Genomic DNA, 14,728 nt, shown 5'->3' with positions numbered 1-14,728 from the left:
TGTGGCTGCCTATAAGTTCATCACGGGGGCACAGAAGGGAATTGGTGAGGCTTTACTCACCAAGGTGCCCCCGGGGGTTACAAGAAATAATGGCCATAAGCTAGCAGAGAGCAGATTTAGACTGGACATTAGGTGGAACTTCTTCACAGTTAGAGTGGGCAAGGTCTGGAACGGGCTCCCAAGGGAGGTGGTGCTCTCCCCTACCCTGGGGGTCTTCAAGAGGAGGTTAGATAGGCATCTAGCTGGGGTCATCTAAACCCAGTACTCTTTCCTGCCTATGCAGGGGGTCGAACTCGATGATTTATTGAGGTCCCTTCCAACCCTAACATCTATGAATCTATGAATCTATGACCTTCTCTCTTTCTTCCACGCTCCCCCTTCTTTCAGAGTGAAGTTTCTCATCCTGGATTCCAATGGCGCCAAGGCAGAGACAAGATGGTCTGAAAGAATCACTCTGAAGCAAGGTAATGCCAGCAGGACAGGGACCACTTACCAGTTTCACTGGTAGGGCTCTTGTTCCCTTTAAGCCCTGCATGTGCCTATTCCCACTGCCTGGGCAGCACAAAAAATGGCTGCAGACTGCCAGAGTTTGTAATGAATCCCTGAGGGCCAGCACTGACCTATGCCTGAAATGGACTTTCTTACAGGATCTCTTCACAAGCACAGCAGCCCCTTCCCCTCTCAGAAAGACTCGGCTTTTCATAACCCAAGTTTTAACTACTGGGACTCACTTGGTCTCACTGCCGGGGTGAGCCAGATGGAACAGCGCTGCCTCTCCACATTTGGCCTTATAGCAGCAGTCATACACCCTGTATGACAACTGTTTTCCAGTCCTTAGGGGGAATCAGACACTTGTCAAACAGTCATGATACTGAACTAGAGAGGAAAGTGAAAGCTCAGCAAGGAAATGACTGAGCAGCACTGAGCACTACAGAGGGAACTGGGCACCAGTGATCCCAATCTCTGCCATCTTCCTCCCTATTTCTGCTCAGGACCTCCCTCTCCTCCCAGACCCTTCCGTATCCAGCACCCTCCACAGCTGGTTTCTCCTCCCTCACGGCACTGGTTTCACCCCCGCCACTCCTCTCTCCTTCTGTGTGCTGCAGGCCACAGGTCAAGCACCATTGACACCTGGCCAGGGAGGCGCAGCGGCACCATGGTTGTCATCACCGTCATCCTTTCCAGCTTAGTCGGCATCCTGACCATTGCATTCCTCTGCACAAGCGCCTATGAGTGGTAAGCCCCAAGGGGAACGCAGACCAACCCGACTTTTCTGCTAAGGGAGCGATCGGTCAGCCTGAGCCAGTGGGACCCTAAGGGCCCCCCAGCACTTGCTCACCTCCTGTGGACTGCCTCCCCCTGGCTGGTGTGAATGGGTCTGGCTGGACCTGGGACCCTCTGTTGTTCCCTTGGGTGACCCATTGTGCCCACAGTGCCCAGCCAGCTGGCTTACACCAGAGGCCTGTTTAAACCTGCCAGCAGGGACACCGCATGGCACTGGAGAGAACAGGAGGTCTGCATGCTACCTGGAGCTTCCCCTCTCCAGCAGTGGCAGGCCCAGCCTCTCCAGAGAGTGGCTTTCTGATCTGGTCAGTCCTAGGAAGCTGTCTGTATGGAGCTTAGCTGGCACCAGTCTCTTCCCTTGCCTGTCCAGAGGTGTTTGAAGTGGCCCCATTGCTTTGCCTCCCTGCTCAGAGGCTGCCCTTCAGCCACGGCCCCACAAGAAGGCACAGGGCACATCCCGTGGCCATCACACGAAGCATCCTCCCATTGTACTGCCCTTCATACCATGACTCCATTACTCCCACCAGGCTCTCAGCCACAGGTTTCAGCTTTGCTTTGAACAGAAAACCAATTTGGGGTTATTTATTTTCCCAGCCATTTTCCCTCAGGAGCAGTTACCCCAGTTTCCCAGCCAGTTGCCCTCAGCACCTGGTGGGATGAGGCCAGGGTGGGGCCAGCTTGCCCTGGGGGCCTTCCTGCTCTACCTTCTCAGCTGGGTGGAGGGTGGTTTGGCCGTTGCACAGCCAGCAGCTCAGCCAGGTGCTGTGGGAGGGCCGGGAGGGGGGTACTGTCCGGTCCCCTGTGCATCTCCCTGCAACTGACTGCCTCCATGCTTACGGTCTCTCTGTTTCTTGCAGCTTTAAGCTCTGGCAGCGAGAGGATCCTGTCGTGGCAGAGGAGCCGCCTGCCGGGTCCTTCAAGGGGCGGCGCTATGATACCCACCACATCCCTCCATCTCAGGCCCCACCCCAGCCCCCCAGCGACGTGCCAGGGTCCCCAGCTGCCTCTTCTTAGCCACAGCTTCCCTTGCTCCACGGTCCCCGGCTCGCTGATGTGCACTCAGGCTCTACATATGGCTTCAACTTCCCTGCTGGCCCCTGACCCCAGCGCCCCCACCCTGCACCCCACTACACAGCCCCCATTCCTGCACCCAGCCCAGCACTGTATTCACACGCCCTGGGCTGCCAGGCCTCAAATGGCACCAGGAAGGGAGGGGACCCCGCGCAGGCCCTCAGCTCGAGTCCTTGCCTTCCTGTTGTTGCTTCTACTGCCCTGCTTGGTCGTGGCTCTTGTAAACACACCATGCTCCCAGCCCCTGTCAATCAAAGGTCAGGCTCTGCTAACTCCCCATGCCGCTCCCCAGTGCTGAGCTCAGCGTTTGGTGCCCACCAGCCCCTCTCCACAATTTGTGGCTCACAGGATTCATTTGGTTCCCAGACTTATGGATGGGGCCAGAATAACAACAGGAGCCTGTGGAGGGGGGTTGCCGAGGTGCAGATGCTGGCAGGCGTCCCTGGCCAGGATCCCGTGCCAGTGAGGCAGATGCGGTAAGCAGCTACAGCGTCGCTGACAGGGTGAGGCCACATGGGGACAGCACAGCACAAGGAAGCGGGGAGGCGGGAGCAGGAGAGCATGGGCAGCTGGATCCCCTTTCTGCAGAGCCTCCTCCCTGCACTGCTGTGGGAACCGAGGCTGCCGCCTCCGGATAAGCAGAGGAAGCAGCCCAGCCGGGTGCTCTGGAGAAGGAGCCTCCCCTTGCCCAGGGCACATCCCTGGGTGCTGTGCTAGCCTGGCAGTCCACCTTGTCCTGTTGATTCTCTTTTCCAGGGGTGGTAACACTACAACAAGAGCAAAGACCCTAGGCGTGGAAAGGCCAGCAGCAAACCAAGCCCAGCCCAGTCCAGCCCAGCCTGATCTTCCCTCTGCTAAAACCTCAATGCTGTATCCACAGTGTGGGGAACAGGCAAGGACTTGCTGCTCTCAGTGGCTTTTCTCTCCATCCCAGCATAGCAGAAGCTGCTCCAGGAGACAGGCATGGGCCTGGGCCAGACTCCTGAATCCAAACAGCTCTCTTTTGGCCAGTTTGAGGGAGTCTAGGCCTGGATTCTGCCAGTGGCATTCGTTCCTGGCTGTTTGGCCCATGATGACTCAATGGTGATCCAGCCTGTGACCTCATCATTCCCCTCCCTGCAATGGCTTGCTCTTTACTCTTTACTCCCAAGCCCACAGTATAGAACAGCAGGCTGTCCATAATGACTCCACCTGAGGTCAATGTGAAACCAAGGAGATTGGCTGGAGGCATGGGAGGTTCCTCTGCTCCAAAAAAGGTCCTTTCCAAAGCTCTGCCTGGTTGTCTGACATGTGACAGTTCTTCAAGGGAGCCCAGAACTGGCCCAACCAGCACAGCCAACACCAACAGGTGACTGGGGAAGAAAGTAAGCAGTATTCCCCCTCCACAGCCTATCCCCATGGCTTCTAAGTCCAAGACAGTTATCTAGGTGAGATCTGAGCCATCTAGCCAGGCCAAAGGCTGGGAGCAAAGCCAAAGTCTCAGTTTAATGGCTACTGACATTGGTTTGTCTTACCAGTGCTCTCAACTCAGTAGCCCAGTCAGGCTGTAACAGAGCTGTCCTACCAGGAGATGAATCAGCCCAGCAGGGGTGCAGATTTGGGAACTCTAGGCCTCATGTAAAGGACCAGATACCAGTTTCCCTCCCTGGCCCCAGTAGGAAGCCATCCTCGGGGACCATCCAGTGGGCCAGGACTGTGAGAGGCTCAGCTTCCTGTACGTATTGCTGGGGGAAGGGGTCAGTTTATACAAATGATCTGTCCCCTGAGAAGTAAACTGTAGTATGCATTTTTAAAGTGCTGCATCTCTGTTGCCCTTTCTGACCTCTGCAGCTGTCCCAAACCTTCCTGATCAGGGAGTGTCTAGGAGGCAGAACTGCTAAGCACACACTGCAAGCACAAACTGCTACACAGCTCCAGCTCCATCTTCATCTTTGCCCAGCTTTGTTTATCACCCCACCAAACAATGTGGCCATGGTATAACTGCAAGAAAATGGTGCATTCCAGGAGCCAGAGATGTCACGAATGACATTTCCCTAACATGGCACCTTCCACCAGAAGGACTTACCAAGTGCATTGGCATCAACTGGGTGCAGCAGCTGTTTGATATACAGCAATGCTGCACAGCCAGGAAAGGCCTCAAGCACCCAAAACTACAGAGGGGAGCCATGAGCAGGCTAAACTGTGTAAAGACACAAGCATCTTAGGCCAAGGAATGTCACGGCACTTTCCTGCAGGCGGGTGGATGTGCAAGGAGGCTGGAGGGTGAAAGAGGCTCAGAGAAAGACTGAGCTGAAGGGGAAGGGGTGGCCTGTGTCTGAGTAAGAGGCAGGGCTAGTCAGTGCTGATGCAGACCTTGGAATAGGAAGAATAAGAATTGCACACATGCCCCATGAAAATGGGCGGGGGGAGAGCAATGCATCTCCGTGCAAGACAAAATGTGAAATGTCAGCCCTCACCAATATGATCTCAGACAACAACAATCCTGCTGGCTAATGCCTTGCACTCCTGTGTGCCCTTGGCCATGTCCCTTCCTCTCCATTTCCCAATCCATAGAACAGGGACAGTGACCTGGTCTAGCTTCTATTGAAGTTGTAACTTCTGTTGTCTTCCTATGTTACTGTGATTGTGAAGGGAGGGGGTGTACAGCAAGCAGTGGTTACCAGGGCATCTGTGTCCCTGTATCCTCAGGTGTGCAGTGTTTGTTCTTGGCTACTTTGGCTGCCAGGGGACTTCTGCAGGACCAGGGCCTAAACAAGCAGGAAAAAATGGTATATTCCCTCTTACACACACAAACTGCATGCACCTATGTGCACACCTGCGGCATGCTCTTAACACCCATGCACACTGTCACACTCTAACACAGCCCAACCTTGTGGCCATAGGTGGAGGGGAAAAAAATAGTGGGGGGGAGGGTTGAGCACATGCACCCCCCCGACCCGGGGCCCCAGGGTTGTTGCCTGGTGCTGGTGCCCCCCGCACCAAGAAATCTGCCACCCTCCAGCCCTGCACTGGCCCCGGTTGCCTCCCTGCACTGCCTGGGGGGGCCCAGAGCTGAGGGCCAGAGTGGGGCCAGCCTCAGCTGCGCTGCTGGGCTGGAGGGGACAGAGCCCCCAGGACTCCTACGCCTGCCCCGAGTCACAGAGGGTGGGGTGGCTCCTGCCGCTGCATGCGTCCCTTGGAGTGCATGGGGGCATGTGGCCCCAGATCTGTGTGGGGCAGAACAGGCTGCCTCTGCCAGGGAGAGCTCTGTGCAAACCCAGCACCAACCCGCAGAGGAGCGGGGACAGCACTGGGAGGGGATTGGGGAGGCTATGGTGAATTTTGGGGTGGCTGCAGCCCCCTCCTCCATGGTCCCCTCCCAGTGCCACCACCGCCCGCAGCAGCAACCTACCCTGCCCCACACAGATCTGGGGGCACATGCCCCCATGCCTCCCAGAGTGTGCGTAGCAGCAGGAGCCATGGCCCCTGGACGAACTGCTCCTGGCTCAGTCCCGCACCCCTCCCCTAGCCTCAGCTCCAAGCCCATTCCCTCCTCACCCCCGCTGTAGCCGCTGGAAGCCAGGCTGCCTTGCTGCCCTACCGCTGCCCCACATTTGCGGGTGCTATGCTGCTTTAGCCCACCCCCCTTCCCCTACCTATGCTTGTGGCAGATGCAGTACTGCAAAGCTGACCCTCCCTTTTCTTCTTCTATGGCCTCCAGCTGGGAGGTATCTTCCCTCTTTTACAGCAGCAGGATCCACTTTACTCAAAAGGCAATCCACCCCCTGTCAGCACCAGTCGCCCATGCCTCCTGCACAGCCTGCCTCTCTCCTCAGCAGTCCTCACTCCATTTGCGTGATGCCTCTCTCCACTGCTCCACTGAATTTTCCAATAGAATTTCCCACAACCCCATCTGTAGCAGGTAGTACAGGAGGCAACGCTCCCAGCCAGCTTCCCCCAGTCAGGTCCTTGCTCTTAAAACAGCCCCTGAGGACACTAGGTTCTCTGCTCCTGGCCCCAGGCGCTGCATCTGTTAGCCCCATGCTGGCCCGTGCCCATCCGACCAGAGTGCCCACACTCTCCACCAGGTGTGGCAAGCCTCCTGGCTGTGTGGGAGCCAACTGGCCTATTTCCCCAGCCCAGAAAGGGCTTGCTGCCACCCACCTCAGACAGAAAACTGCTGGGGTACAGCCAGGCTGAGAGGGGAGCCCTTTTTTCTCCAATCCTACCTAGCCCAGTGCAGGCATGAAGTGGGCAGCCATCGCCCTCCTCCTCCCAGATGCAGGGAGCCATGAAATTCCCTTGACAGAGCAGGGCTGCCCTGCTACCATACACCACTGCCTAAATTTTTCTGCACCTTCAAGGTGAGTGAGTCAATCACTGCTGCAGGGCCCAGCCCAGGTGGTGGGCAGGTGTTCTGCTGCTCAGGCATGTCAGTGCCCCCTCCTGCTTTCCCCTTAAGGTGGGAACAGAGGTGAGGGGCAGGCCAAAATTCACGTCAGCTTTGCTCGCACACATCAGTGACCCCAGTAGACAGGAATGCTTAGGGAGGCACCTGCGTCTGCAAGAGAGAGGGAGCAGGGAGGGCGGCAGGGAGGTGAAACATGGATGTTGTTTCAGAGCGCGGCAGGTGCACCCAGGGGGAATGGGCCCATCCAGGCATGCAGCCAGTGAGGAGCCAGGCCTGAGCCAATGGTGAAGAAGAAGCTAATGTCTAGGGAGTAAGTCAGTTCTGGTTGGGACCTTCCTGCCTGCCAGGGGTTAGTACAGCAAATGCGGTGCAAACTGTTCCAGCCTGTTGCCATTTTCCCACCAGCTCCCTCAGAGCTGCCCCCAATCATCCATCTCCCTTTGCTCTCTCCTTTCTGATCCTCCACAAACCTCTCCCCTCATAAAGATGTCCCCTCCTACAGAGGAGTGGGGCTTGTTCCCCCATCCTGAAGTCTCTTGCCCTTGTGGTTGCAGCCACCCTGGGGTCCTCATGTTAGGTGAAGCAGGAGGGATCATTCTGCCATATAAGCATCCAAGCCCCCACCTAGCACATAGCAGAACCAGAGCAATTTTCACTGTAATTGTTTTCCATTAAAAAAACACTGTTTTGGTACAAAACTGATATTTTTAGGGTGGAGTAGCATCATTTTCAACATTTCATTTGGAAAAAACTGATTCGAGAATAACCAAATACCCTGTTTTAGAATGAGGCGTTTTCATGTGAAAATGGGGGTGTAGGTTGTAGTCGCATTGGTCTAAGGACCTAGGCAGACAAGGTTCTTTGGGTGAATCTGGTACCTTTTATTAGAACAATTTAAATAGTTGGAAATTCATGTGAAAATGACTTTGTTTCCTCACACCGATGCCTACTAGTTAGCAGCAGCATTACTCTTCTGCTCAGCCGTGTTTCGAAGCTGGTGTCATACAGTCAGAGAGAAGTAGGGCTGGATGGGACCTCCAGAGGTCAGTTAGTCCAACCCCTGCCTGAGTTCGGATCATCCCTAGCCAAACCATCTCATACAACATAATCTAACCGCTGCGTAAGGCAATGTCATCTGCAGGGGCCTCCTCAACTTCCCATGCCTTGTTCACAAGTCACCTTCTCTACAGTGACAAAGGGATCTCCACGTGCTGGAAGGCTGGCTGAAGAACAGGCTTCTCTAGAAATCATGCTGGAAATCTCATGAAATCTCAGGCCTTTGTCAAAGTTTTTCATCTCCTCCTGGATTCAGATGGGTCAGTATTGTCCTGAGAACTGTTTTCCTTTTGTGTTCTTGCTGAAACTGGGAAACACAGATGTGAAGGAAACAAAACAGATTCTAAAGCAATGGTTCTCAACTTTTATATACTCAGGGAACTCATCCGAAAATGCCAGCTCTTGGGTTTACTTATTTTTTGACTATGGGAAGTAATAGAGCAATTCTGTTTCAAAGAACTCAGAAATACTGGAACAGGGCAGAGGGTTTTTGGCATCATGGATTCCTATTGAAACCTTGTGTTTTCTTGTAAATCATGTTTGCACCCTTAACCATGCTAGCATTACACCCTGTGACACCCTTGTAAGGATCTCAAGACACCCCAGGGTACCATGGCACTCTCATTAAGAATCACTGTTCTAAAACTTCGCCACAGTTTTTGAACTGCTGATTGAAGCTTGGGAGGAAAATCTCCGCTGAGCTACTTCTCAAACTGGAAAGCTCTCCAGAGATGAGCACACTCGCTCCTCACAACCATCCTTGCTATCCTTGCTAGCAGCTGTCTCCTCGCTGGCAGCCCTGACTCAACTGAACCCATGTTCAGGCTTGTTACATTTTTCTTCATCAGCTGCACTTGACCTTGGCATTTTTTCTAGCGGTGTTTGTTTTCACCGCACCTTCATCAGAGACTTCCAGTGGGTGGGACAGGGCAGGCCCAGGCTCCTTTCCTTCTGAATGCCCCTTTTGTGGGCATAGGCAGACAAGGTTCCTTGGGTGAATTTGATATCTTTTATTAGACCAACCCAAATGGTTGGAGAATAGTTATTAAGCAAGCTTTCGGGTTCAAAAACCCTTCGTCAGGCTAAGGAAGTTTCAGCAGTTGGTGCATGCTCTTCCTGGATGGAATGAAAAGTAAAGAAGCCTTTTGTGGGCAGGCAGTTTTCTACCAAGATGACAAATAAAACTCCTGATGACTTCAGTGGATGCAAGATAGGACTGAGTTTGTGACTGGACCATGAATTTCACTAAAAGGCACGTAAAGTCATGGAAGTTGAAAGTGTCCAGCCTAGCCTATGGGGCACTTGGCACCTTAGCCCCCGAACAGAGCATATGTTCACAGGATTGAACCCTCAGCATCTCAGGGATCATCCATGTTGTTATTCTTTTGCCTCGGTAATTCAGGAAGCTCCTGCATCTCTCCAGGCATTATGGAGAAGCATGTCTCCAAGGTCCTGACCTGCATATCCAGAGCAGCCTGCTCCAAAACCACACAAGATCATGCTGTATCACAAGACTTCCAGCATCAACCTAGTTTGGCCAGGTTAGAAATGCAGTACCTCAGAAACAACCTGCCTTTTGGGGAATCTTTCTCCTTCCTAGCACTAGCTAAATGGTTCCCAAGCTTCACGTCCAGGACTGGTTCTAGCTAGGCATGACGTTCTGAGTGAGTGCTATAACAACATGAGCTGTTTTACCATCTTGTGCTCCATTTCCCACTGTGAAATGAATGGAACAGGACCAGGCCCTTAGCTGTGCCATGTCTCATTGCATGAGCTCACTCCTCACCAATCCCCTTGTCTCAGGACATCAGCTGCGCTTAGTTACCTGTGAATCAGAGGTGTCTGTTTGCTTTGCATCTGTGAAAAATCAAGGCTTAGTCAGTCTCTGCTGCAATGGGACAGAGCCAAGATAAAACCCAGCCGTGAAACCCTGAAGACTGGAAGGTTCATTTCTAGACCTCTCAGTGCTTGCAGGTAAGACATGAACCCAGGCAAGGAGGGAGTGAACTGGTGGGCTGCAGAGAAGACCCTGGCATCATTGCAAGGGAGGCTGCATGGAAGGATGGTGTGGAGGCTGGATCTGTATAACAAGAAGGAAGAGGAAAGGGCAGTGTTGCACATGGCAGTTACCAAGGACAGCTTTGAGTACGCTGAATGGTCCGGGCATGCACCTTTTTGGCACAAGAGTGGGACATCCAGGTCACACCTCTGCCCTCCGGGATGATGCGTTCCCTCAGGCTAGCTGGCCCAGGAGGGGAGTTGCAGGACAATTCTCTCCACTGAGGCAAGAGGCTTGTCCTCAAGAGCACCCCACCCTGGCACTCCCAAGACTGCTGTGCACTAGTGCATATCAAGTGCTCCCCAAGAAACTTGCCAGACCTGTTTGCTGTCAGCCCGGGGAGGAGAGAAGAGGCGAGGAATGTCAGTCTCTGGGAGGGCGCAGGCAGGACCAGAGGGACCAGAACACTGAGCCCAAGCCATCCTCTCCACAGTAGCTCAGGGGGAACAAGGCAGAGGGCAGCTGCTGGACGAGCCAGAGCCACGATGACGGCACTTCGGGTTCTGCTGCTGTTGCTGCTGACAGACATCTACACAACCCAAAAAAGTGAGTCCTTGGGCTGTAGCTTCATGGTGTGGGCAGGGAAAGGGGTGATGGGAAGGAGTCCCGACTCCTGGGGCTGGGGCTGAGAGAGCAGACCGCACAGTGGCACTCAGCAGGGTGCTGAGTTACTCCCCTATGGAAACCAGGCAGTTCGTTGACTGAGTAAGTGATCAGGATGGAGCTGCCGCTTGGCTCAGGCTTTACTTGCTAAGCTCACTGGAGCGGTTCTGATCCCAGCTGTAGCCTGCGCAGCACAGATCACAGAGCAGTGACAGCACTGAGGAGGATCCAGCACATCTCAGGCCCCAGCATAGGGGTCTCCCTTTTACCCCACCCTGGGCCTTCATACTGAGGTTGGATGGGGATCTTTGTAGGATGCAATATCCCTCAGTGTGAACAGAGCTGTCACAGCCTGGCCCCTCCTGCCCAAGAGATCATGGGGCTCTGGAGCTGAAAACTCAATGCTTTGCTACATAAGAGGAGGCAGGACAGGGGTTCCCTTGCCAGAGCTGACCTCAGGGCAGTGAGAATTCCTCCTTGCAGAGCACCAGTGCTTCTCAGTCATGCAAATCCCGGTAACGCATTGCTTCACTATGCCCAGGGGGCAAGGAATTACCCCATTTTACAGATGGGAAAACAGAGAGAGTGGAAGTGACTTGCCCAAGTAGCTCTGGGGGTCTTGGCCCAGTTGAGCTGCTGGATCTCTCTGCCTGCCTGGGCACATACTTGGGCCCAGTATTGTGGTACACGAGTGCCTCCTGAGCACAAAAGCACTGGCTCCCTGCCCCAGTAATCAAGAGAGACAAAGGAGTGGGGTGAGGGGCTCCTAATCTCCAGACTTTCTTGAGATCTCTTGGAAAATCTTCTAGAGGGCATTCAGATGGGTGGCAGAAGGATCTTCTCCGAGACAGTTACAGCATTCACACCCCTTCCCTACAGGCAGACAGCTCTCCAAAAAGTCTGAGCAATCAAGGTCACAGAGCTTTGAATGATGTAAAGACTCCAGCTCTGTACCCATTGCTCTGGGGGTGGACAGGGGTATTCTCAGATCAGCAAGGTGGCTGGGCAATGCTGTGGCAGAGGTGGGAATGACCATGCAAAAGGCCAGGTCCAGGTACCAGGTGGAGCTGAAGGATGAGTAGCTATTTTAGGTCAAACTGTCCTGTAACAGGCCTTGAACTCTCTCTGAGAGCCAAGTGTGGGACTTGGGGGTTACGTAGTTCTCTAGAGCAGCACAGAGACAGGTGTGGCACTTCGCTGTCATGCTGCCCTGCCCTACAGGTACAGAATTGATTGATGCCCTGAGAAGAGATGGGAATGCCTAAGCTGGCTTTGTTAGCCTGGCGGGGACAAGGCTCACATGAACAAAAGGGTGTTGTGGACAGTCCTTCTTATGGTCTCTATGGAGAAAGGCACTGGGCCCAGAAAGAGACATTCAACCCCATTCTGTTCTTACTTGTCTCAAGAGTGGTTTAGTGGATAGAGCTCCAGACTGGGAATCTATTTTGCACTGTGTATCTGTCCCCACTATCTGCCACGCTCAGGCATTAGGAGGTGTCTGCTTATGTCCTGCTCCTAGTCATTGTGCATTTCATTGCTTTTCTCCAGTCACTGAGAAGCCTTCCCTTGCTGGTCCAGAACTGGGAGGAAGGATCACCACCTCCACCTTTGCCCTCAATCAGCCTCGCTGTATCTTTGATATGTACACCAGCACCACCGATGACATCTGGCTGGTGGTTGTCCTCACTAGTGGTATGTGTGGTTCATTTGCAATGTCATGTCCTCAGCTGCCTCCATGTTGCCCACTCTGTGCAGTGACTGCCTGCTCTAGTGATATGGACTCAGGTGCCTTGCAGTGGTCACATAGGTCCAGGGAGACCCCACTGCACAGATCAGCTGCAGTGCTGGTTGGCTGGGAGTTGGCAGACAGCTGTTTTCTTTTCAGTGTATGGTGTCCCCAAGCTTTGGTTGGCTTGAGATCTGCTCCCCCTTGCTTTTAGCTCTCCCTTTGTAGGTGATGAAGCTGTCATTGGATGCAGGCTGCAGAGTGGGGCATGTGCTGGCTTGAAAGCCCCCACAGCAACTTATGGGGGTGGGCACCATGAATCTGGACACTGCAGACAAATCAACCAGTGCCCTCAAGGTGCCTCACTCCAATGCAAAGGAGTTGGGGCTAGAAGCTAATGGAAGCACAGCAGCTTGTAGGCTCTGGGTCTTACACCCTATCTGCCTGAGTGCTCTTCAGAATGACAGGGAAGTGCTGAGCTAGACTGCTCCGTGCTTGCCTTCCCTATGGGGTAAAAGCTTGGGATGAGCTAGCAGAGGGGAGCTCCTAGCTTCTGGCCATCACCAGGAAACCCCAAAGTCCATCCAGCCCAGTATCATGTTGGACTGGGGCTAGGGCCCTTGGCTTCAAAGCAGGAAACTTGTGGTACAAGAGTGTGAGCTTGGGAGAGGCTTGGGAGCTTTCTTTCCATGTGCCATCCTGAAAGCCATAGCTGGAGCCATTCCTATTCATGGAGGCATCTCATCCCTTTTCTAAGGATCCTTTTTTGAGCAATTTGCCTCAATAATGCCCTGTGACAGTGAGCTGTACAGAGGAATGGGACAAAAGAAACAGTTCTTACTGGGGAATGTATGGCTTTCTCAGAGCAGGGCATTTCCATACAGAGGGTTTTGCAGGTCAGGTGCATCCCAGGAACGAAACTCTTAGCCACATGTCAGGTGCATGGTGATGCATTTGTATGTACCTAACACGGTGAGTATCTGGAGGAGTAGAGGTATAAAGGCCCTGGCAGGACTCAGATCAGTCAGAAAGGATCCAAGCCAGCACTGGTGATGTTTGCACCTCTAAGACTTGGAGAGGGAGTGGGCCATAGTATGGACAGTGGTTCTGGGAGAAGACAGAGGAGGGGAGAGGAAGCCATTCTGTTATCTCCATGGGGTAGGGCATTTGTCCCACCCAGAAATGTTTAATGCAAAGACTCAAAGAGGTAGGCAAGTTACCAGGAAAAGGGCAGCCTCTGGTGTGTACTGGTTCCATAATTTGGTGGGACTCCACTGTTGATTCCCTCCTCACCCAGTGTAAATCAGGAGCAGACTCACTAGAATCAGTCTGCTGCCATATCCAGCCTGGATTCTCACCTGCTTTTCACTGTTGTCCTGGCAGAGAAATCAAAATTTGTCAACCCAGTACCCCCCGAGAGCCTGCCAGCCTATCAGGATTTCCTCCTGAACAGTTCGTATATGACCCTGAACACTGCCCGGCTCAACTACCCCTGCCTGCCAGACTCCACGGACATCACTGTGCTGCGTGTGGGGAGCGAGACCAACTGTATGAAGGACAGATCCAGGCCCAATTGTAATGGTCCCCTACCAGTCCCAGGACCCTACAGGTAAGAGATGATGGCTGGACTGGAGTGCTCATGCCATAACATCTGGTAGGCAGCGTATGCCCTAGGAAAACACTTTAGATTCATGGCAGGGAGATGGTGGCAGAGCTGTGAAGGCATCTTCCTATGGCTCTAGAAGCATGAATAAGTCTTACTCCAGACATGTGCCATAAGACTGCCCCAGCTGTAAATGGCACCTGGTCAGTCAGGCAAAGGAGTCAAAGGTATGTGATGCCAGTCATCACTGTGCAGCTTGCAGGAGCTGGTGTGCCTGATTCATACCATCCCTAGGGGCTGTCAGGACTCCTGACCTTCTTGCTACATGGTGGAGTCCACTGAGTGCAGAGAAATGATGCATCACTCCTCTGTATTGTGAGGGCTGATGCGGGGGCTGGAGCTCATGAACTTCATTCCTCTGGAGGATCTTCCTATTGATTTACCTCTGAGGCTTATCACACCCCCAGAACAGTCCTCTCCTTGTTAGCCCCAGGGATAGAGCATGACAACAGATGCCCAGTAGGTGCAAACTGCCATGGCCCCACTGACTTCCTAGAGCAACACCAGTCTGCAGGTGCTGAAATCTGGCCTGGGCTTTGTTTTCCTGGTCTCATGAGTTCTGAGTGTTTGAGAATAATGGGACGTGGCATTGCAGTCTGGCAGGGTCCATGAGTCCATGAGGTTCCCTCCCCCACCCACTGTTACCTATAACCCAACAGGTGCTAGCCAGTGGCCCCAGCTACTTCTGAGCTTCTTTCCTCTCTTCCCAGTGTGAAGTTTCTTGCAATGGATAATTCTCAGCCCAAGGCTGAGACAGAGTGGCTAGATGACATCATGCTGAAGACAGGTAACTGCTTGTGCACTGCTCGCTGTCTGCCATCCATCACAAACCTCAAGGCCATGCAGTTTAGTTACCAGAGGCCTGGGTTCATTCCT

The 14,728-nt window shown here is 53.5% G+C and overlaps 2 protein-coding genes across 5 annotated transcripts in view; both read left to right on the top strand.

Annotated features, from left to right (window-relative positions):
* Positions 1 to 5,258, top strand: part of UPK3B (uroplakin 3B) — a 23,165-nt gene extending 17,907 nt beyond the window's left edge. The window contains exons 4-6 of the mRNA XM_006033228.3: positions 388 to 464; positions 1,107 to 1,236; positions 2,142 to 5,258. Of these exons, the coding sequence (XP_006033290.1) occupies positions 388 to 464; positions 1,107 to 1,236; positions 2,142 to 2,298 (364 nt within the window). The 3' untranslated portion in view covers positions 2,299 to 5,258. The remainder of the gene's footprint in view (positions 1 to 387; positions 465 to 1,106; positions 1,237 to 2,141) is intronic.
* Positions 5,259 to 5,294: 36 nt separating this feature from the next.
* Positions 5,295 to 14,728, top strand: part of LOC102379063 (uroplakin-3b-like) — a 12,305-nt gene continuing 2,871 nt past the window's right edge. For all 4 annotated transcript variants that reach the window (XM_025214995.1, XM_006033227.3, XM_025214993.1 and 1 more), the window contains exons 1-4: positions 5,295 to 10,406; positions 12,012 to 12,155; positions 13,573 to 13,798; positions 14,563 to 14,639. In XM_025214995.1, coding sequence (XP_025070780.1) covers positions 10,346 to 10,406; positions 12,012 to 12,155; positions 13,573 to 13,798; positions 14,563 to 14,639 — 508 coding nt within the window. In that variant the 5' untranslated portion in view covers positions 5,295 to 10,345. The remainder of the gene's footprint in view (positions 10,407 to 12,011; positions 12,156 to 13,572; positions 13,799 to 14,562; positions 14,640 to 14,728) is intronic.

Source organism: Alligator sinensis, unplaced genomic scaffold (assembly GCF_000455745.1).
Source record: "Alligator sinensis unplaced genomic scaffold, ASM45574v1 scaffold1420_1, whole genome shotgun sequence".
NCBI classification, from domain to species: domain Eukaryota; kingdom Metazoa; phylum Chordata; order Crocodylia; family Alligatoridae; genus Alligator; species Alligator sinensis.
Note: the sequence above shows the minus strand (reverse complement) of the source record. Positions and strands in the feature narration are given on the sequence as shown.